Raw genomic sequence first — 21998 nt, forward strand, 5'->3', positions numbered from 1 at the left:
TTAACCTTTTCAATAATTGAGCAGAGTTGTGATGTCTCCATCACTGGCTCTGCTGAGTAACTGAGTTTGGAAACAGTCTACCTTTACGGTGTGTGCTGGCGCTCTGAATCAGAGCAGCATATATTTTTCTCTTTATGGCTCCCTACAGAGTCTTGGGCCACAGCTTTACGATACAGAAAGTCTGGAGTCTCATAAGGCGGCTGCTCTGTCCTGCTCTACTGCTATTCCCGCAGCTTGTTGCTACCAGAGCAATTGCTTGGGGGCCTACACTTTGAACTCTGCTTTGGCAATTCTACTGATGTTGGTTTTCTCCTTTAAGTTGGACCGATTCCCTCGGTTCCCTGACCTGTTTCTCAGGATGGCCATGCAAAAAGTTGTACTAGAACAACAGAGGGAGAATTGCACCACAGCTTGTACTGCTTCTGGTCCTCGGTGTCCTGAATACAGCTTGTCAGGTGGCAGAAATCTTAGGCTGAGCGTAACTCTTTGGTTTATTTATTTGCCACGGAGATGGGATTTGTTTATGAAGTTCTTTTAGGAGCATGGGTGCAAAGTTTGATGTGGATGTCTGAGGGATGGACAGGAGTAAGGGGAGAATTTTCACTAGTGTTACCACTTTCTTCAGCAGTTATTTCTCAGGGTTGGTCAAAGGACCAGAAACTTGTAGCTGTAAGTGATTCAAGACCAGATTCAGTGTGAGGGACCATGAAACACATTTTGCTCTTCAGGAGTATTGGCTGTTTAAATAAAAAGCTTGTTTCGGGTTTAAATCAGCACTAGCTCATTAAGGTGTTTCACGTAGGACTGTAGCGTGTGTCTGAGCCGCATGTACTCTCAGAGTGCAAAAATAAAACTGATTTGAGGAAACAGTTCAAGTAACTTCTACACGTTTCGGACCTCTTAAGGTTGAGGGTGGCAAGTGTGAACGCTAAGGTCCAAATTCCCAATGATACACACGCATACAGGTTATGATACTCATAAATTCAGAGTCTTATTTGACAAAAAGTAAAATACAGGAACTTGAATGTATGAGCACACATATATTGTCGTAGGGTTCATTAAAAACAGTTGCTAGTAAACCAAGATTTGTAATATGAACAAAAAAAAAAATCATATCGTTAGTCAGTCCTTTGTTAAATCTAGCAACTCTCAATTTGATCAAGTAGGTGCTGTATCCCCAGGCATTCCTCTGACAGAGAGGTCCCCCGGCATCTGGAAGATATCCAATTACAACTTAAAGAAACTTTAAGCAAGGGTGCCTGAAGATGGAAGTCTCTGAGAGTGTTAGGAAAAGAGAAAGAAATGGTGTGAGAGGGCTTCGTTTTCTCTCATGAGTAAAGGGAGAATTACATCTGTCGTTAAGTTTTGTGGTGAGTGGAGCCAAGGTCCCTGGGGTCTGGTTTGGACCTGCTTGCTTTTCTCTCTTCTTCTACTTCTCTCTTGCTCTCTTCTGCTATGTGCAGACCACATACTTACATGAAAACCTTACATAGATTCTTACCGAGTTGTCTTAGATGTGCATGTGTTATCAAAAAGGGGTCCTTAACTTAAAAGCTCGGTTTGGGGCACGACCAGCAGAGAATAATAAATGATCGCCATTAAATGGGCCGTGTCAGGGGAGCTGTAGACGGCTGCCTCTAGGACCAAAATGGAAGCTCCAGAGAGCCGTGGCTGTGGAAATCCCACACCAAGAAGGATTGTCAAGAGCTGGCAACTCTTCCTGGCTCTCTCTAGGTACTGGGAGTTGTCCACAGGAGGAGACTGTATTATTGCGCCTGGAAGGGAAGTTGAATTGCATGATCATTCCTTCCTGTCCCAAGCCGATTGGGTATTGTGATCCCTGAACTGGCACCACAGCGTCCAGTGGCTTCAGAAGCATTTGAGGTTGCCTGCCAGTCAAGCCCATGTACTCTTCTTTATTGCTAACAGCTTCTGCCCGACTCACCTCAGGCATGGCTGGGCAAACCTTACTGTTCCACTCCGGCAGCTTCAGATCTGACCTTCAGCTTTGGCCAGCATGGTTGAGTCGGTGGACTGCCTGGGCGCAAGCTGAGAACTTTGTTACAAGGGACTTTGTGTCACTGTGATACTTAATTATGATTGCTAGTACTGTTTTTTTTTTCTCTTTTCAAAGATTGGCGTCGTGATAGAGAAAAGAGAGACGATCATGACGAAGTGTGCAGCGTGAGAAGTGAGGGTGGCAGTGTTCGAGGATTCTCCAGAGGCAGAGGAAGAGGTAGAGGCAGAGGAAGAGGACGAGGCAGAGGAAACCCTAGAAGTATGCAAAGAAGTAGATGCTAACCAAAAATTTTAAAACTGTTTATAATGTTTTTGTTTGCACATGAAGTAGGAATTGTCTCAGAAAACGTAGCCTGAGTCTTTTTAAGATCAGATGCTGCAAACCAACAGTAAAGTAGCAGCGTGCTATACTTGTGTGCTGGGCTTAATATTTTTGTCATCTTTCTTTTATGTTCTCCTTTATTTTGAAGTGAACTTTGAATATTCAGTTGGTTATCAAGAACTGTATGGTGAAGGAACTGACCAAGTATTTCATCCTGAGCTTAATGCTAGTGTGATGTATTACTATGGTGATGGAACAGGAGTGCAGATGTATTCTGTGGATGAAGCACTTCTCAAAGAATATATAAAACATCAAATGTAAGTGGATCCTTTAATGTAAACACATTTTTAGGGATCTGGTTAAGATAACTCATTTCAAATGGCGTTTAATCCTTATTATCCATATAAAGATGGAGATTAAGGCATTTCAATTTAACTTTTTGATTTGACTGTTACCAGTGTCAGTTTGAATTTATTCACTAGTGGGGTGGAAAAAATTGAGTGATGGGGAGGATTTTTAAGGAAGCTGTTCTGCATCTTGTGCTGTAGTCTGGCTCTAACTCGTATACCTGCTTTATTTATGGTACATAGCCCTCTTTATGTTGTCATGTAATTGAGATTTGGATGTCTCTGAGCTTGTGCTTTTTGAGTACTGTTGGTCTGTTTGCCTATAAAGCTCTTCTTGGGTGATGTAGCTAGATGTTTCCCTTATTTGCTCTCAATTTCACTTTGAGAAGTCTTGTTAGTTTTATGTTTTCAGAGTGTTTCACCTGAAACATTTAACTGAAAGAGAGTAGTTTTGCAATGGTACTTGATTTTTCAATAATCTGAAATGTTTACTTTCTCGTGTACACCATTAGGCAATGAGAAACCATCTGGAAGACTGATTATCACCAGGAGACAAGTCAAAAAGGGCCTGGAAACCACTAGTTCATTTTAAAGAGACAGTTTCCACCACTGGCAGATATTTCATCTTCTGTACTTGCAACGGCATTTGTTTGCGATGCCTTTGTGGTGGTTTTTGATTGCCCTTGTATTCCATAAAGCAACTTGCTTATTTTATTCTTGCTTCTTTTGTTACAGTTGACGCAAAAAGGAAGAAAAAAGCCTCTTTAAGGGCAGAAAGTATCTGGCATGTGGCTATCAACTTCAAAACTTCTATTGCAGTCTTTTTTGTTACTCTTGCTGCCAGGCCCTTATGAGACCTGACAGTGGACATGTACCCCCATGTCAGGATAATCGGCCTGCACTGTCCTCAGACAAGTGGGGGAGGAGCACAGACACTCCACTGTTGGCCAGATTTCTGGGCATGCAGTGTAGAATCCAGACCTTCTAAGGTAGGACATGATGATGTCCCCCTCTGCTGAGAAAAATGTCAGTTACAGCATTGGTCGCATCTGACTTCTGGTTATATTTGTATTTGGTTTTAGCAACGAGAGGTTGGCAGGTGTCAATAGAAGACTTGGCATGGCTGGCTAACCAGAGCCGTTGGTTGCTTGTCTGATGTGAACTTCTAAGGCAGATTGATTATGGAGTTTGCTTTCCATGAGAGGGAGATTCTTGAGCAGGTTTAGAGCATAACTTCACTATTTTTATGCTCCTTAAAAAACCAACAACAACAAAAAACAAAACCCAAAAACAAACCCCAAAAAACCCAACGTGTTTTTTATTCACTTTTTCTATCACATTAAAAATTATTGGAAACAGACTTTGTTCATCAGTTACTTATTTTTCGCTTCTAAATGGGGATAATTTAGTTATAAAGTATTAACCATGCCAAAGAAGGAAGTAGATACAGAATAAAGCTACACAGAACTGTTAGGTCTCAGCGTTCCTTATGGAGTCGAAGATAAATATTAGAGGAGTGAGATTGGTTTGAATCCTAGTCAGCTGGTGAATTTTAAAACAATTTACCTGCTTAAGAGGGAAAAATCTTAAGAGACTATGTTCAGCTGAGTCGATACGTAATTACAGTAAGAAATACACTGCTGTCAAGCAGTTCATGCTTGTCCCAAGAACCAGCTTGATGTACAAGTGAGCGTAATATTTCTATTGGATACAAAAACATCTTTAATGTTTTTAATTACAGGCTGGAGTTGTCAGCCTGAAATATTTCGGTGCTCAGCAACTCCTCAGTCTGCAACAGGCAGTAGAATTCTATTTTAAAAGTCCTCTTCTTTAAAAAATAAAGAAATACAAGTCCAGACACGCACCCAGGTCTCCATCAATTCAAGAACAAGTGAAGGGACTGAGGAAAATGAAAAGAAAAGCTGGAGGAGGGGGTGTATGTGTGTGTGTAGGTTTGTCCCTCTACTTGGAGCAAATTTGTGCGTTGTTTTCATTTATCATTAATGGTCTTTCACATTCCTTTTTCTAGAGTGATGGACATCAAGTGAGGCAGTTTGAGTCAAGTTCAGTCATTGTCCATTTCTGCTTGTGGAATTTTTAACTAGATGAATCGTTACAAGATTTTACCTTTACTGTATGACTGTAAAGGTAACAGTAGTAAAAACTTGATATATGGCTTTTGTGCTTGCTTATCTTCTAGACTGGGAGGGGAGAAGAAATGTAGCAGTTCAGAACAGTAAACAGGATATTCTTGAAAGAAACTTTCTCTTTGTGCGCAGTTGCTTCACTGGTCAGTTTACTTAGCTCTGAGTGAGAGCTAATTCTCCGAAAGAGTTATTCTTTTCTCTGTGTGCTCCGATCTAATGGCAGTGTTTTCATTTGTCATGTGTCTTATTGTCCAACTTTGAGACTTTTATATTCATTCAGTCCTGGAGCCGAGTGTTTCATATAGAAAGCTTTAACTTTGGATTTCTTTAGCTACCAAAAATTAGAGCGAGAAATGGTACCAAGCTTCTCCTTGGGTCAGTGATGGCATCAGAGTCCTCTCCTCTTGGTAACTTTGGCCTTGATCCCAACTTCAGTGGAGACACTTAGCATTTTATACTTAGTTGAAATTAGAATTAACTTGATTTACATCTGCATGTGGTTGGGTTTTTCCCCCCTCAGCGTTTTAATGCCCTCTTGTTTTATTTTGCACTATCTCTATTTTTGTGTTACGGAATTTTAATTGCTCTCCATTAAATATTTCACTGCCTACTATCTTGAACCTGATGAGGAGTAGTGTTCGTTGGATGTAATATGCAAAATCATGGTGTGATGTGTAAACTCTGTGAAAGGCCTAGACTTTAGTTATCATGATTAATTTGGGGGGGGTGGGGTTGTCCATTCTTTTTCATAACATGTTTTCTTGTTTGCTTGCTTTGTGTGACAGGTCATGGTTTGAATTCCTTATTTTCCTCTTCACTAGAGTATAAAACATCTTGACACCCTAACCATTTTGTAGAGCAGCTTCATTGTTTAAGAAGATTTGTCTTTCTGCTATGTCTTTGTCCCTTGTCTCTCTCGTTCTGTGGTATTGTCAGATTCTCAAAATGGTCCTTGTCCCTCTTCTCTTTATCTGCTTAACATCATCTCTTCTTTTTGACTTTACCTTTTGCCATGAACTGTTGTGCCTTTTGGTACAGTTTCACGACAAATACAACATTACTATTTTTGTTTTCTCATCTTCCCACAAGCATGCTTGAAGTAATGATTCAGAGTACATATATGTGCCTCAACACTCAGATAGGATACTTAAACCTTCTAATGTACTGGAAACTGGGAAAAGAAAAGATACAGTTCAGAATGGAGGCGCACTGATACTGCTGTGTGGGAAATAACTTATGCTCTGACTGTAAGCAGTAGTTGTCCTTCATCTATATGGAGGCTAAGAAAATGTTGTTTCCTTCTGTTCATGTAAGTAATAAGGAAGGGGGGTGGGTGAAAGAAAAATTGAGCATAGTTTTTTTTCCTTATGCAGTTCATGTATGCAAATGTTAACAAGGCTTTGATTTATACCCTCTATGTACTGTACTGGATCATAACTCTTTCTTAACACGTTGAGCATGCATGCTGTTCTGTAAGTTTTGTTTATAATGATACACCCGTGGAAGGAACGATTTTGTTAATGATGGCAAAGTGTGGTCTGTTTTTAATGGAAGACTTCTAACAAGGAATCTCTAAGTTGCTATTTTGGGATTTTTCTTTAACCTATAACAGGCTCATATTTGTATGTTTCTTTTCTGCAGTGAGTATTATTTCAGCACAGAAAATTTGGAAAGGGACTTCTTTCTGAGGAGAAAGATGGACCAACAAGGATTTCTGCCTGTTTCATTGATTGCAAGCTTCCGTCGGATGCAAGCTCTGACTACAAATGCTGCCCTCATTTTGGAGGTAAAATAATTCAGGAGTATGTATGTAGAAAGTTGTTTGGTTAATTTTGTACTGCCGTTTAAAGTCGGTGCTATGAATTCCTGTTTGCATTGACAAGGATTTTGTAAGGAGACTATAAATGGCAAAGTTTGGGAGTGTTTTTTTTCTTTTTTAGGTGGTGCTAGATATGTAAAGTTTCTAAAGTTATAATATGCTTGTCACGCAGGCCCTAAGGGACAGTACAGAAGTTGAAATTGTGGATCAGAGGCTAAGAAAAAGGGTTGATCCAGAAAAGTGGCCGATTCCAGGTCCTCCTCCGTGCAGCCTGCCACCGACTGACTTTTCCCAGCTCATCAATTGTCCAGAATTCATACCAGGCCAAATTTTCGGCTCACATACTGGTAAAGGATTTATTTTATAGAAACGAGTTCAGGACTGTCGATCTAGCTTAGGAAGTTTGCCTTTTGATACTGATTTCATAATAGAATTTGTACATTTGGTAATGGTTTATTCAGCTCATATGTCTGTCAGCCTTGCAGTTGCCAAGTCACATGGCTGGCATGGCTGATGTGAAGGAGATAAAAATGTGTCTTACATGCTGCTGCTGTGACCGTTCTCCGGAATATAGTATGATGGACTACAGTTGTGTAGTAATAGTAGAAGTAGTAATGGTAATCTTAAGTTAGTGGTAAAACCTGCTTCATTTTGGTAGCAGCTGCATGTTAACTCTTTATTTGATGCATCCTGGTTTTGGATGGGGATTTCATTTGCATTATTAATAGGGAGATGGCTTTGTTTGCTGGCAGCCCTCGGCAGGGAAATCTTTTACTAAAATGTTGGCTGGAATTAGATGGCAAGAATGAAGACTGAGTTAGGCACCCATCCGTAGAGCTAGAGGATGGCGTGGAGAAAACCTGTCCCCAATGATGCTGCTCTTGTTTTCTGACTAACACGTAATTTATCTCAGACTGTTAGAAACTTTACACATAAATAAGTTGCAAGAATTGATATTTCCCTAAAATGTTGAGTGAACTGCAAAAAGCCATCTCCTAAAAATGAAAAGAAATTCTGCTGATCAGTGTTACATTTCATCAGAGAAGTAGAAAAATAGTCACTATGGTTAAAAGAGACTAGTGAAACAACTGAAAAAACCACCCCAAACAACAAAAAAAACCCTTAACAAAATGAAACTGAACAAAAATAAAGCAATCCAGAGTAGAAACTGAACTGTTTTCCACTGCTAGAGTCTGCACCAAGTTCTCCAAGACTGGGAAGCCCGCTGAGTCCAAAGGAAAACACCGAAACGAGTAATTTTCAGACGATGTCTAAAGGATTGTCTACAAGTTTGCCTGATTTGGACTCTGAACCTTGGATAGAAGTGAAGAAGAGGCACCGTGCATCCACAGTCAAACTAAAGGTAAAATCAAAAACCTTTAAGTTGGTTTTAAATAAACAAATGCAAAACCTGGCAACTTACAGATTATACTGTAAAACAAGATTTTTCACATCGTAACGTGTGATGCGTGATAATGCAGTACAGTTAGTGTGCATACTTCTCACTGTGTCGGACCTAGAATAACTGAGTGCATTTGAAATTCTGATCTAATGCTCACTAAAATGAAATACTGTGGTGTGTTTGTTGTTTTTTTTTCTGCTGAGGGGCAGTTGTACCTGTTGATTATTGAAAAAATGTATTATGTGCATTGGTAATTGTTCTAAAAGCTTATGGCAGAATTATTTAGTACAGTAATTTACTTAATAAGCATCTGAAAATGGCTATATTGTTTCCAGTTTCCCCTATGTTTGTTCATTGAAAATGTTCTATCATGTTCTGTTTGTCTCCCATTTGGATAATGTCTGTCCGATTCAAATGTAAAACGCATCACCTTTTCCAACTTAGGAGAGCAGCGTTCCTGTGTCTGATCAAACATCAGATCAACAACAGCCACCCCCACCTCCAGAGGAACAAGAACAGGAAGAACTTGATTTTATGTTTGATGAAGAGATGGAACAAATTCAAGGTCGGAAGAATAAATTTACTGATTGGTCAGACAGCGATTCTGATTATGAAATTGATGATCAGGATGTAAACAAGATTTTGATCGTAACGCAGACACCACCATATATGAGAAGACATCTTGGTGGAGATCGTTCTGGCAACCATGTATGCCGTGCAAAAATAACATCAGAACTTGCTAAAGTTATTAATGATGGCTTATACTATTATGAACAGGATTTGTGGATGGAGCAGAGTGAGAATGACACTATGTTGAAGGTAACTTTCTTAAATTTTTACCTGAAGACTATGCCCGTCCAAACAGTTCTAAAATGGATTTCAGCCATCTGCTGTGTAATTGTAAAATGCTGTATTTTTTTTGAAAGAAAAGTGATAGTAGTTCAGTTTACGGGTCTATTGAACTCTCTTTATTTTGATAATATTGTAAACAGTTGAAAGCAGAATCGGCAAGTTTTTCTTGTCACAGATTTGACCAAAAACATTGAATGAATATTTTTAGAACTATCTTTTAACATTTTGGAGAAATTTCAACTTTTCCGGTGTTTTCTTGTTCTATGAATAGTTTATTTCATAACATTTGCAAACCCTTACCGGAGAGGAAGTGGTCACATTTTTGAGATAAGATGAGAGGACGGTAATACAGTCATTTTGAAGTAGTTTTACGTTAAGGTTCTGTTTGCCTTGTAGCTTGTTACAATGTTAGCTCTGTCAGCAAATGAAACTTTGGATTGTACACCTTACATTTCATTGGAGAAACACTTCTATTTCCTAGCCTGTGTGTGGGCCCGTCTTTGAGGCTTTCAAACCTTTACAAGGAGATGGTCAGCTTTGATATTTTTAAAAAATATTATTTATTATTTTTTTAAATATACTGAGCAGCTGTGAAATTAGATGAGTTGAACTCCAGCACTGCAAAGGCAGAGGTCAACGTGGCGTACTGCAGTCCTGTCACGTATCACTCCTGGTTTATTTTCTTGTGCAAGTGAGCCCAGTGAGTGGCACGTGTGTCAACGATCTCACTGTGTCACTAGCAGATATTAAGTGTACAGAAATACAAAGTTACCTAAACAGTAAGTGGTGAGGAGAAGGAGCTTTATCTGTGCACAAGGGTAAAGGTGGTTTGGGGGAAGCAGCTTAAAGGACAAATGGAGCATGTGGGTACAAAAAAGAGCTGACAGATAAAAACGAATGTTGAGAATAAGAGCAGGAAAGTAAAGGTAGAATTCAGAATATGGAGTTTTTATTATAAAGGAAACGGACCAAGAAAACCAGCACACTAGAAGAGGACAGTGAGAAATAGCACACAGCCAGGGAAAACTACTTTTTTGTTGTTTTCTTCTTAACATTGATTTAAACAAGATTTTTCACGCACAGCATGCGAGCACAGAGATGTCCCGCCCCACCTTCAGCTGAGCAGGGGCAAGAGTGATTTGACTTGTTGCCACACATCCTGGAAAATCCTGTGCTTTTGCGGTTTAAGCTACCAATGAAAACATTAAAAAAAAAAAAAAAAAGCAAGCTGAACGCTTTATTTACAAATGCTGGCTTTTCTTAAGATGTTGCCTGAGAAAGGGAGGAGGGTCTTTTTTGCTCCCCTAAATTGCTAGGGCCTTCCTTGGCACACTTACTGCAGAAGAGGGATGGTTTGGGGTTTGGCAAGGGGCAGGGTCTCAGTTGTTTTTATTTCTTATTTGTCTGTGAAAATTCGCATGTAGGTGGCCTTACTGTCTCCATTTGCCCATTTACGGGCGTAACTTTGTTTTAGCTAGTGCAGTGTGAGCTTATATACAGTGTCCATGGCAGCTTTTTTTACAACGTGTGCTAGAGACTTCTTCCATTTTCCTTAACAGAAATCTGTACTGGCTGTGTGTGGGTAGCTGTGTCAGTTCTGGCTTGCTTATTTTCTCTTCTATGAATTTCACCTGTTTCTCAGGATGATATTAATTATTGTGCTTTGCATTTACAATTTGCTTTCTCTAATTCAGCAAGAGATTGAGAACTTTAAGAAGCTAAGCCTCATTAGTAAAGAGGAATTTGATAGTCTTGCACCAGAACCAGTTGCTGATCCAACCCAAGAAGTTCCTCCAGGACCTTCAGGGTTACGGAAAGGTAAGTAATAAGTATTATTTTTTTTTCCGAATCTCTGTAATAAAGAGCAATTCCATAGGTGTTTTAACTCTTTCTGCCTGTGTAATATTTCAATTTTGGTTCAGTCAGCAATCCGAGGGGATTGCTCTTTGCTCATTTTTCAAATTGTCAACTGTTTGTTAGTAGCATGGTTTCCCTTGAGTTAGAACAAGCTGGTACTACTACTTTGCAGGATGTATATGAGCATCAAAAGGCAGTGTTCTATTTTGTTGTCACCATGTACCAACACCAGGTGCTTTTTGTGTAGTTTGACATTCACAGTGTGTAAAGTAATAGCTAGTGATGTTGTGAAACATTTTCTAGAAAACAGTATTTTTACGGGAAATGGGGATAGAAGGAATTGAAACTAGAAGAATTTTCTATTTGTATCATAACCTTACTGAGCAGTCACTATGTCCAAATCTTATCTTTTGAGTATTTCTGATACAGTAGTAGTATTAACATTTACTCGGATACATGCTAATAGTGTCTTTAAAGCAGTTGAAGAAAACCACCTTACTAAACCCACTGCCTCACCAAAAAGCAAGAATGTGGTTATGCTTTCACCAGTGTTTATTTTCCATTATTTCCCTAGTGTAAGTACCAAAGAACAAGCAGTGAAGAAGTGGGTTTAAATTTTCTAGCAAAGACATGCTTGAAACTTTATTTCCTAGTTTTGAGCGGTTTGTGCTGCTTCTGCACCGAGTGCTCTTTTTAATTTGATTATCCTTTGGGGATGATGTGGTTCGTTTGAAATGAAACAAGCCTTTAAGATACTAGGGGAGCTTAAGCTTTGAAATCCGAAGTCTGTTTTGAAAATGAGTATTTTGTCCTTCCTGCCTACAGATTTGGCAGAGGAGCTGCCTTGTAATTTGTTAAGTGTTGAAGTTCCTCCGACGGCAGCAATAGCTCGATCACTGCCAACAGCAGTGCCAGATTCCCCCTGCATTCACCCTGGCTTCACCCCGCGAACACCTCGCACCCCAAGGCTACAGGATCCCAACAAAACACCCAGGTTCTACCCTGTTGTTAAAGAAGCACGATCCATTGATGTAAAGGTAAATGGAAACATACTTTTTCTAAAACCAGAAAAAGTCTGTAAAACTCATGCCTGTGCATACGATTTACCAGGAATAAAAAGAAAAAAAAATAAACACTTGTACATTTTTATGGCTTATCTTCAAAATATTTACCATATTGTTACAAAATGATTTCCTAGTTTTCTGTGTAACATTTCTTAAAAGACCTTGCTGAAAAAGTGTCATGTCAAAGATTTTGAATTTGTTACATAAGACTAATCTTTAGGTTATGTAACCAGAGTGTTGTGACTATAATGTGTTAGAATATAAAATTTTTAGAACTTTGTCTTAATAGGGAGAGAATGAGTGAAATGAAAATAGGGAAATAAATACTTCATTTGCTTTCTTAGACTCCAAGAAAAAGAAAAACACGACACAGTACAAATCCTCCCTTAGAATGCCATGTGGGTTGGGTGATGGATTCCAGAGACCACAGGCCGAGAACTTCCTCTGTGAGGTAATTTTTTTTTTTTTTTTCCGGTTGTAGGATATTTATTTGCAGTATCATTAGTTCTCACTGCTAATGGAGAAACAGTCTGTGATAAAATACAAGTTACAAACACATTGGAGGGAAGAGAAGAGCCATCAAGAAAGACAAAGCGATAGAATGCGAGGTTACTGGGGAGTAAGCTAGCCAGGCTGACGACGTTCCACAACGTTGTTGAGCCATGATACAGTAGCAGTAATATTACTTGAAGTACTGACATTCACTTCAGTGATTTTGCCGTTAGGTGGTCATTTAAAATCAGGCAGTAATGTAATGTTTAATTATTGTCATTCAAAACTGTCTGTTTTTTGACATATTAGCTCAGAATCTGATTTCAAAAGTGGGTGGCTGGGACCCCAGGCACGCATTGTAGTGGCGGTCCGGTGACTGCACTATTCTGACAGCTCTTGCATACATCAGAATGGTTGAAAACTGTTTCTATAGAAAAGCACTCTTTACAGGACGGAAGTGCATTTGCTTTTTTTTTTTTTTTTCTTTCTTCAGCAGTTCCAGTGCTTCACCTTCAGAAGGAGCTCCATTAGCGGGAGGTTACGGGTGTACCCCAAATTCTCTTCCAAAATTTCAGCATCCTTCTCATGAACTGTTAAAGGAAAATGGCTTTACTCAACAGGTGTACCACAAATATCGTCGAAGGTGTCTGATGGGTAAGCCACTAAATGTACTTCCTGAAATTCTACCTAAAATTTTCAAGGCGTCATCTGATACCAGTTTTCTCCATGCTGTTCCTCATCCTAATTTTTTCTTGGAAAAGGAAAGCAAGATTTATTTTGTTTCTCTTTTATGAGCTCTGCTTTCCATTTAACTTTATTTTCCTTGACAAAAAAATTACCCTCGCATTTAAACTTCAGTTACTGTAAGCTCTTGTGTGTGTATTACTAATGGAAAAGCACTTGAAAATATATTGCTGAAAAATTGAAAATAACTTTCTCTTTTTTTACTTCTTTCTTTTTTCTTCCAGAGAGGAAACGGTTGGGAATTGGCCAGTCCCAAGAAATGAACACGTTGTTTCGTTTCTGGTCCTTTTTTTTGAGAGATCACTTTAACAAGAAAATGTATGAAGAATTCAAACAACTTGCTTTAGATGATGCAAGAGAACACTACAGGTATTCACTTTTTCCTGGAAGTTAAGAGCAGTTGAGGTCGTACCTGTGCAGTTTGCGTATATCTGAAGTGAACATTCTTAGTACTGGCTTTGAGTCTTTGGAAATCTTTAAAATAGCAGCCTGTGTAAGTTATTTTAATACCAAAAATCTGTTTGTTTATATTTGTGCTTTGCAGAGAATAGCTAAATGTGCAGCATTTCCTGACTTGTCATCGGTCTTGAATTCTACAAAACCCTGTAACTTGTTGACTGTGACAAGTCAGCTCTGTACTTATTTACACTCCTAAGATTCTTCCTTCCATAGGTGAAGACGTTCTTAACCTCATTGAACTTTGGTGCAACTGCTTCTGGCCTTATAAAAATACCAGAAAAATGACCACAAAGGAAATTACCGCTGCCCCTTTAGCTCTCTGATGTTATTCCCTTCCTTCCACCCAGTTCCTCCCACCTCTGTTTCCCTTAGCTGAAAAGACGAGGTAGCCCAGCGTTCTGAGTGCCAAGCGAGGGTGTACCTACCGGCTTACAGAATCCTGAAGTTTGGATATGTCACTTGAGGCTGCAGAGTGATATTCCCTGGGGTGTGAAGTGGCTTTAATAACGCCTTGTCTCTCTGCTCTGGATTACTCGATGCCCTGTGATTATCCAAGGATACGTTTACTAGGAGAAACTTCAGAAGGCTTTTAAGGGCGCTAAGGTGGCAGCAGACAAGAACGGGAGGAGGTCTGCGCTATCTGGAGACCCGAGGCAGCCAAAGCCAGAGTAATGCCGAAGCATCACTGAGTGCTGAGTCAGAAACCCTGCCACTGGGGTGGGTGGGAGCTGCAGGAACACAGTCCTGCCTTACACGGCGGGTTTTGCGCTGGTGGTGGGTTAGGCTGACTCCTGGGCCGACCCACTATGATTGGTCTTGTGTTAAAAATGTTTGTGTGCACACACATACTGAAAACATGAAAGCATTTGTCTTCATTTTGTATGTGTGTATAGTGTCCGTAGATCCTAAATTGAAACCATGGGACAGACCTGATTTTCCTAAGTCAGTTTTGGTTATTCGTGAAGATGTTTCAGAACGATGGGGTGATAAAAACTGATGTGAAAAGGAAGCGTTTTTTTAGGAGAAGGGTAAAATGAGACTGTGCTGTCTACTTAAATGCAAGGAGAGACTGGAAACTTGCCTCCCTCTGAGGGATGAGCAGCATATGTGTAAGGTATTTGTACCTCTTTGTTCTGTTACAGGTATGGATTGGAATGCTTGTTTAGGTTTTACAGCTATGGCCTAGAAAAGAAATTCAGGCAAGAAATATTCAAGGATTTCCAAGAAGAAACAAAGAAAGACTACGAAGCTGGTAATTATCATAGGCCGGTCACGGCTCACACTGGGGTAACTTTTAGTTGGAGATAATCCCCGTTCCTTGGCCCTCTAACTTAATGAACCCAAGAGCCATTTCTGTTTGTGTTCCTTTTATCTTCAGTTCTCTTAAACATACAGTTACCAGTGAATAATTAAGGTTTTTTTAATTACATCTGACCTCTGTAAATTGGTAAAATTGTGTTTTTCCGTTATCAGGTCAGCTCTATGGACTGGAAAAATTTTGGGCTTATCTAAAATACTCTCAGCAGAAGACTCCAGCCATTGACGCCAAACTGCAAGAGTACCTTAGTAAATTTAAGAGACTGGAGGACTTCAGAGTAGATGTAAGTTTCAGTACCTATTTCAAATAAATATTTGGTGTATGACTATTTTTACTGCAAGGTAAACTGAGAACAGTTACTTCAGTTCACAAAAAGGCAGCTTTACGAATCCTGTCAATCACTAGAAAAAGCATGATTAGAAAAATTTAAATGAAAAAGGCAGTTGTATTCTAGCCATTTGTTATTATTTTCTTTTTAAACCCAAGTATGGTGCTGAGGTGTGGTGGCTAAAACGTAGAAAGCGTTGATCCATTTTTCATTGTGTAATGAAAGAAATAGCAAAAAAAAATAAAATATAAAAAAAGCTTATTTGTCATTTAGTAAGACTGATGATTTCTATACCGTTCAGGAATTTGGCAAATTAATGAATGGCAATCCTTGATGAACTGTGACAGGCATTGTCCTTGCTGAGAATGTAAGTGCCAAATTCAGTGCAGCCTCCCTGCAGAATGCCGAATTCTTAAGAGTACGGTTCCGGAGTATAGTGCTGCCCTGCCTTTCGTACCTGGTTACCATCGTCCCCGGTAATCCTCCATTTTCTAGGAGTTGTGGCAAACATTTGGGCAGTGACAATTAAATAATGTAAGACTGTTTAAAGTCCTTAATATGTCATGCACTTGCGCTTCTAGCTAAATGGCCAGGAGAGCTGTAGAATATTACCAATGAGTTGTGAATAACTAAGCTGAGTTATGGAACGCTCTGTCTTTTTTGATCTGTTAAGTGTATGAAAGGGCAAATACCTGGCCTTACAGAAAAACATTTAACAGGTTGCTCATGTTTATTTTCAGCCTCCTATTAGTGAAGAATCTGGCAGAAAGAGACCGGTTGCTGCTGCAGGTGAAGATTCAGGTCATCGCAGACATCAGTCTAATTCATCTAAAGCACTTCTTGCCGCTAAACCCACAGCTGCCTGTCAGTCCCAGGCACTGGGAAACCTTACCAGTGGGAACACTGTGCAAGCATCCGTAGGTCATAACAGTGCTGCCGCAAAATCTATAGGAAATGATGTACCAGAAAAATAGACTTAAGATGAGCTTACGCCCTTGAGAATCAACTTTTACATCATTCTCTTAATTGGGAGATCTTCAAGGCGAGCCGATCTAATACATGATTAAAAATGTATGGGTAAGACAAAGGATTGGATTCTCTTTTTCACAGGATTTAGTTCCATAACACTTACCCTAGGAGATTTGCTCTTGGTTTTGGGATCATTGGAAGGATCCTAGGGAAGATTCTTTGGCTTCAGTATTGCTTTCCTCAAGCTTTTGTTTACAAAGAACTGCATTCCTTGCATATGCAAAAAATACTTTGGGGATGCCTTACATTTCAGCTCATATTTCTTAAAAAAGGTATGATATACCCATGATATTTACTGTGCTTTCTTTACCCAGAGTTTCCCATTTTTTGTATTTTACCAAAGCAAAAAAGATTACATTGTATGTAGAATTTTAAATGTAAAGGAAAGATCTATTTGATTGGTTTGCTCTTGAATCTAACTATTAAAAAGTACGCTTTTGTGCAAAAGCACGCTTGAGAATGTGCAGCTATACATGAAACTGCATTTCTGGATTCTATTTAAAGACATAGTTTCTGGGTTTTTTCAGGGTCTCCATAGTATTTTATTAAGTATGGAGTTTGAGTGGACATAACTGGGATAGTTTTGCAGGTATTTCCTTCAGTACTGGTTCTTAGTAAGTCAAGCAACAGAAGAGTACAGGGGAAGATGGATCTGTTGGCTTCATAGGGTCTTAAATTAACATATAGTATCTACAGTTTGTGCAGGTTGTTAAAATAGCAAACTATTCAAATTATTCTTGGCTTGAGAGGTATCTTCATTTGAATTAGCATGATTATTAATTGCTCTAACAGGAGAGGCATAATTTTTCCAAATGTGTTTGGTTTTTTTCCTCCATATTTCAAGTAATAAAAAATAGTTTGGAGGGGAAACAAAGTATTCCTTGTAAATCTTATTTTTTGCTTTATTTTACAATATTTGAATGAAGTTCTGTTTAAATTGTGCTAGCTAAGCATAAATAATTTCAAGCAGGTCTAAACACAATTTCACCGAATGTAAGTTACTCAAATACAAATCCATTGCTGTAGCTGAAAGATGGGGATGTTAATATCCTGTAATTTCTTCTTAACTTCATTACTTGGTTTTTGAAGACTCAAAATGAGTAACTTCTTGTTTCCTAGAACAGGTAAGAAGAATTTCAGGTTTTTGTTAAACATTAACTGCAGAAAAGACTTCACTTTTAAAGTTAAAAAGCTACGTCTAGCACAAATGCCTTAATCCGTGAAGGTGTCTGAACTGACTGCACAGCCACATCCAGGGTTTTAAACTCCTACCAGATCTCAGAGGGTGTAAGTCCATTCATTTTTCAGTCATTGTCTTGTGAATCTCAATGAAACAAATTATGAACGTCTGCATTGTAAAGTAGTGTATGTTTGCAGTGACCTTCCCAACAGTTAATACCATTTCAATACAAAATGGAGCCTTTTAAACGGCCTGTTCTAAATTAATTTCAATTTACTCATACCAATATTTTAAGTAATATCCTGTAACTACGCTGAAGTGGCACATCTCAATCCTGTGTTTGATCCATGCCTTTTGCTATCCAAGAAAATGATACGAATGTAAATTTGGATTGAAATTGTATATACAAGTAATAAATTTAAGGTATTTCCTTTCAGTTTTTCATTGGAAAATGTGCAGATTAAGCTTACAGTGTGTGTAATTTTGTGATATCTTGAGAAATTTCATAAAAACAAAAAAAGCCCAAATCCTAACACTGTTGTATGTCAACTTTTTTCCCTACAACGTGTGAAGAAAAACAACTTTGAAAGATCGTTAAAGCTGTAGACTTCCATATAAATTTCTGTCGCCTCTGGTGCACCAAGGTAGCGGGGAAAACCCTGCCTGTTCAAACCCTGTAGTAGTTCTTGGAATGTGAACCAGCTTTCTTCAAGTTCAGTACTGATGTATTTTTTCCATATAACTAGGTACTTATCAAAGAAAAATACAGCTGAAAGCAAAGAGGGTGCATTCTTCACCTGCTGTCTGTGCTGTTGGCCTCTACAAGGCTAGTTGCTTTAGACACTGTCCCCTTACTTAGGCGGACAAAATACCACCCCCAGTTTCAGCATTCATTTTCAGGAATGCACCCCTTCACTTCCCAGGGGATTGATTCTTCCCCCTCTCAGCCCTTGCAGGCAGGTGGAACAAACCAACCCGTTAACAGCTGTTTGCACGTGGAGCTGCGAAGAAACCCATGGAATTTTAGAATAAACCCCAAAGATGTTGCTGGCTGAGCAGCTTGTTGCTCTATATGGCTGGAAGTGGTTAATCACCTTTCAGTAACTGGCATACCGGCTGCGGAGCCATGCATTTGTTTTTGAACATGCACCTATGTGTCCAACCTCCTTTCCATTAAGCTCCCTTTAAGCCAACCTCCAATTTGTCCTTCTTAAGACTGGTTGTATTTCTAATAGTAGTCTACTCCTCAACACTAGCAAATCCTAGACCTTTCCTTGTTTAAAAATTCTCCCCTATGCTTAACAAAGAACTCTTGGTTAGGTCTGTCTTCATTTCTTCTGCTGAGAAATGACTCTACAAATATTTCGGAACACTTCCCTGCCCAAACTTGGTAAAATTTTTCTTTAGTCATGCTCAAAATGTTGGATGCTGAAGGCTTTTTGAAAGGGAAGACTCAAGATGGCTCTTGTTCCTGATGGAGACCAGATAACGTGTTCCTGTAAGGAGCAGCTGTAGTCTGTCTACATGGCTGATGCTGCTAACAGGGATTAGATTTCTGTGGGAGATAAAGCAGTAGGATGAACAGAAACCAGTTTATATTCGTAACAGCCTCTACCCTGCAGCCTTTGCTTCAGGCCTCACTGTGGTACTGAGGTGACAAACTACACTCCTTCAGTTCCAGACAGAGAAAGAGACTAAGTGTTAGCCAGTGTTCTTTTACTGACAAATCCCACCAGAACTTCGTACTTCCAAAAGGCTTTAATTTTAGATGCATAGAGAGTGTACACTTGCAGGCTTTGCCCAGTTACCTAGAAGACGTGACAGATCCGTAAAATATGATTGTCACAAAAAACCCCAATTAAACTTCATAACCAGAATGGGGACAATTCTATTTCTTCATGGATTTTGCAGGAAGGCGGCAGTGCCAGACTGGATCTCACATGTTAAAGTTCCTGCTTTCTGGTACAGGAGAAAATACACAAAACCCCAAGAATCCCCCAAGGGGGAGGGGTGGGGGGTGAGGAAGGCTTGGGTTTGGTTTGGGGTTCGGTGGTTGAGTTGTTTCAAGTAAAACAGCTCTCCACCTGCGTTTGAACCAACCTTGGCACAGGTATTCTATCAAAAGCAAGCTTAAACCCCAATCTGTAAACACCTGTTAGCAAACATTCACCTTCAGCCATAAATTAGAAGCCAGTGAAAGGATTTGCCAGTAACAGTCATACTTAAATATGGAAACCAAATAATTAAGTAAGCCTTCAAGGGCAGAGTTAGATTATTACTAGCGTCAAGCAGGAAAAGGAGTGAATAGCCAAATCTGCAGCTGCAATGGCATCGTTCCATTCATGCCTGCAAGAGCAGTCAGAGGGCAGCCAGGGGAGGGTTTTCCCCACAGCCTACGCTTCAGCCTGCAGCACGAACATGGGAGAGCGCCCCGAGGCTGCCAGGAGGGCTCCGAGGCTGCAGGACTTCATCGCAGACACACTCTGGGCTGCTGAAATAAACTTCAGCAACATTTCAGTACTGAGTGGCTGAGTGACGTTTCATGAAAAACTATGCAACTTTTACTCCTTTAGGACAAAACCAACCGCAAAGTAGAGCCAGGAAGACAATTTATATTCAAAGTTCTAAGTCTTGATCAGTATTTTGTACTAATTATACTATAATGCATGTATTTCCTGGAGGAAATAAAACCCCACAAACTTCTATTGTAGAGAAAGTAATTATCAAAGAGACTTAAAGCATAAGTAAGCTTTAACTATTCCTTGACCTTTACAACAAAGATATTAAATCAAGCTCATTTTGCAGGAAGAAAAAGAAAACCCCAAACATTAGGAAATGGTTTAGAACTAACCTATATCTGAAGTGAAAAGAGATCAGAAGCAGAGTGCCAAACTGCTTTTAGGTGTCGTGTCTGACTGAAGGATAGAAAATGTAAACCTTAGCCAAAAAAAAGTAGATTTAGTTCAATAAAGAGAGACAAACAAGTACAAGCACGTGAAAGGATAATTCTGTAGTCCTTGGTGGAAACTCAAGATGCTCAGCTCAAGTAATGACACGGTACTTCTTTTGTTTTTAATCAAGAAGGTTTAAAAATACATTTTCTGCCATAATAAAGCATTTTTGGGAGGTGGTGTATAAATGAGGCAGAAGTGTCAGAACAGATGACTACTCAACTAGTTTAACACTAAGTCTAGCCTAGGAAAACAAGTCGTGTATTACACTGGAAATGTACTTTGTTTCTAAAGATGGTAAAAAATACTTCCTTCGAGTCCTTTATGTTGCTCAAACAAAATTTAACACATTGTCAGTATCAACCTGCCTGTCATTTTAGTTAACAGTGAATTTTGACCAAATGGTTGACAGAAACATTTCAAGGATGAACACCTCCATGGAATCATTAACTGCACTGAAGTTTTGACGGATCTGATATTATGATTTTTTCTTTGTATGTGTCAACTATTTATAAAAATGAAAGCTCCTGTGTGCTTTCAAGCACTTTTTTTAGGTTGTCAGCTTTGAATCACTAGTGACTTTGTATGTAGGATGAAGGAGGTTCATCTAGAACCCCCTAGACATCAAAATACAGGAGTAAGTTTACACAGCATACCGCTCCTATAGGTGACAGGTTTGTATTCTTCACGGTTACCATTAGGTTGCTTCAAAGCAAAACTCATCCTTTACCCATCCTGTTCAACCAGTCCTAACAGTAAAAATCCGACCATTGTTCTTTTAAACAATTTAAAAGACCCCCAACAAACCACAACAAAACCTCATGTAACTTCACTGTGATTAAACTTCACTGCACTTCTTAACGGGAAAGGAAAAGGGGTTTGGCAGTGACGGCATATCCAAAACTACCCTTCTTTCTCCAGTAGGATGTTGTTTCTACATAAAAGGTACAAACATGATAAACAGCTAACGCTACAGCTATGCCAGGTGTGCCAATACTAACAGCCGTAATGAGTGAAAGGCGGAGTAACTCATGGCAAGCGTTGAGAAACTCCAGCCATGACTGTATGGTAGAAGCTGACACATACCATTTTAGGTAGAAGCCTGGGAAAAAAATATTTATCTGGTTGTCCTATCCGACAGTTGGAGAAGCCACCTTTTCCTGCTCCACAACTACGTGCATCTCGGTGCCAGGATGAGGTGCAACAGCTGGTGCAAAAGCTAAAAGTGAAAGACATACCGAAATGAAGTGTAGCGCAAAACCTTTTCTAGCAAGATTTAGTTAAAAGAAAGAAAAAACAAACCCTAGCAAAGCATCCAGATTAAACCGCTTAAGTACTTCTAGCTCCTGTCCTATACAAGAAAGCTTTCTCCTGGGGTAGCTTCCATTTTTCCATGTTAAACGTTTATTTTTGTGGTTGCCCAGCATTTCAGCAGTGTTAAGGTGATGGGCAGACACTTACAGTACCAACGTGCAAATGAAGCCTGGACACTGTACCGTCACTCGGCTTACATGGCTGTGACCCAAGCAGAGGCCAGTGCTTCACCGAATTACGGGCAGCAGGCGAACAGCCACACACCGGGCTGGGTGGTTGTTCAGCCTGTACAAGAACCTGCAGGCGTAACCTAACTTCTGTGGAAAAATGGCTCGTTTCATTACTGCTTCTGTG

At 39.5% G+C, this 21998-nt stretch overlaps 1 protein-coding gene across 10 annotated transcripts in view; it reads left to right on the forward strand.

Moving 5' to 3' along the window:
* Positions 1 to 17815, forward strand: part of LARP1B (La ribonucleoprotein 1B) — a 32556-nt gene extending 14741 nt beyond the window's left edge. For 3 of the 10 annotated variants that reach the window (XM_080389865.1, XM_080389870.1, XM_080389871.1), the window contains exons 6-19: positions 2135 to 2278; positions 2490 to 2658; positions 6477 to 6621; positions 6827 to 7001; positions 7845 to 8017; positions 8501 to 8875; positions 10603 to 10726; positions 11591 to 11802; positions 12174 to 12280; positions 12815 to 12975; positions 13290 to 13434; positions 14667 to 14776; positions 14998 to 15125; positions 15911 to 17815. In XM_080389865.1, coding sequence (XP_080245991.1) covers positions 2135 to 2278; positions 2490 to 2658; positions 6477 to 6621; positions 6827 to 7001; positions 7845 to 8017; positions 8501 to 8875; positions 10603 to 10726; positions 11591 to 11802; positions 12174 to 12280; positions 12815 to 12975; positions 13290 to 13434; positions 14667 to 14776; positions 14998 to 15125; positions 15911 to 16144 — 2402 coding nt within the window. In that variant the 3' untranslated portion in view covers positions 16145 to 17815. The other 7 variants (XM_080389868.1, XM_080389867.1, XM_080389869.1 and 4 more) reach the window with 7 other exon arrangements.
* Positions 17816 to 21998: the final 4183 nt, after the last annotated feature.

The sequence above is a fragment of the Falco punctatus genome (assembly GCF_963210335.1).
Source record: "Falco punctatus genome assembly, chromosome: 1".
NCBI lineage: Eukaryota > Metazoa > Chordata > Aves > Falconiformes > Falconidae > Falco > Falco punctatus.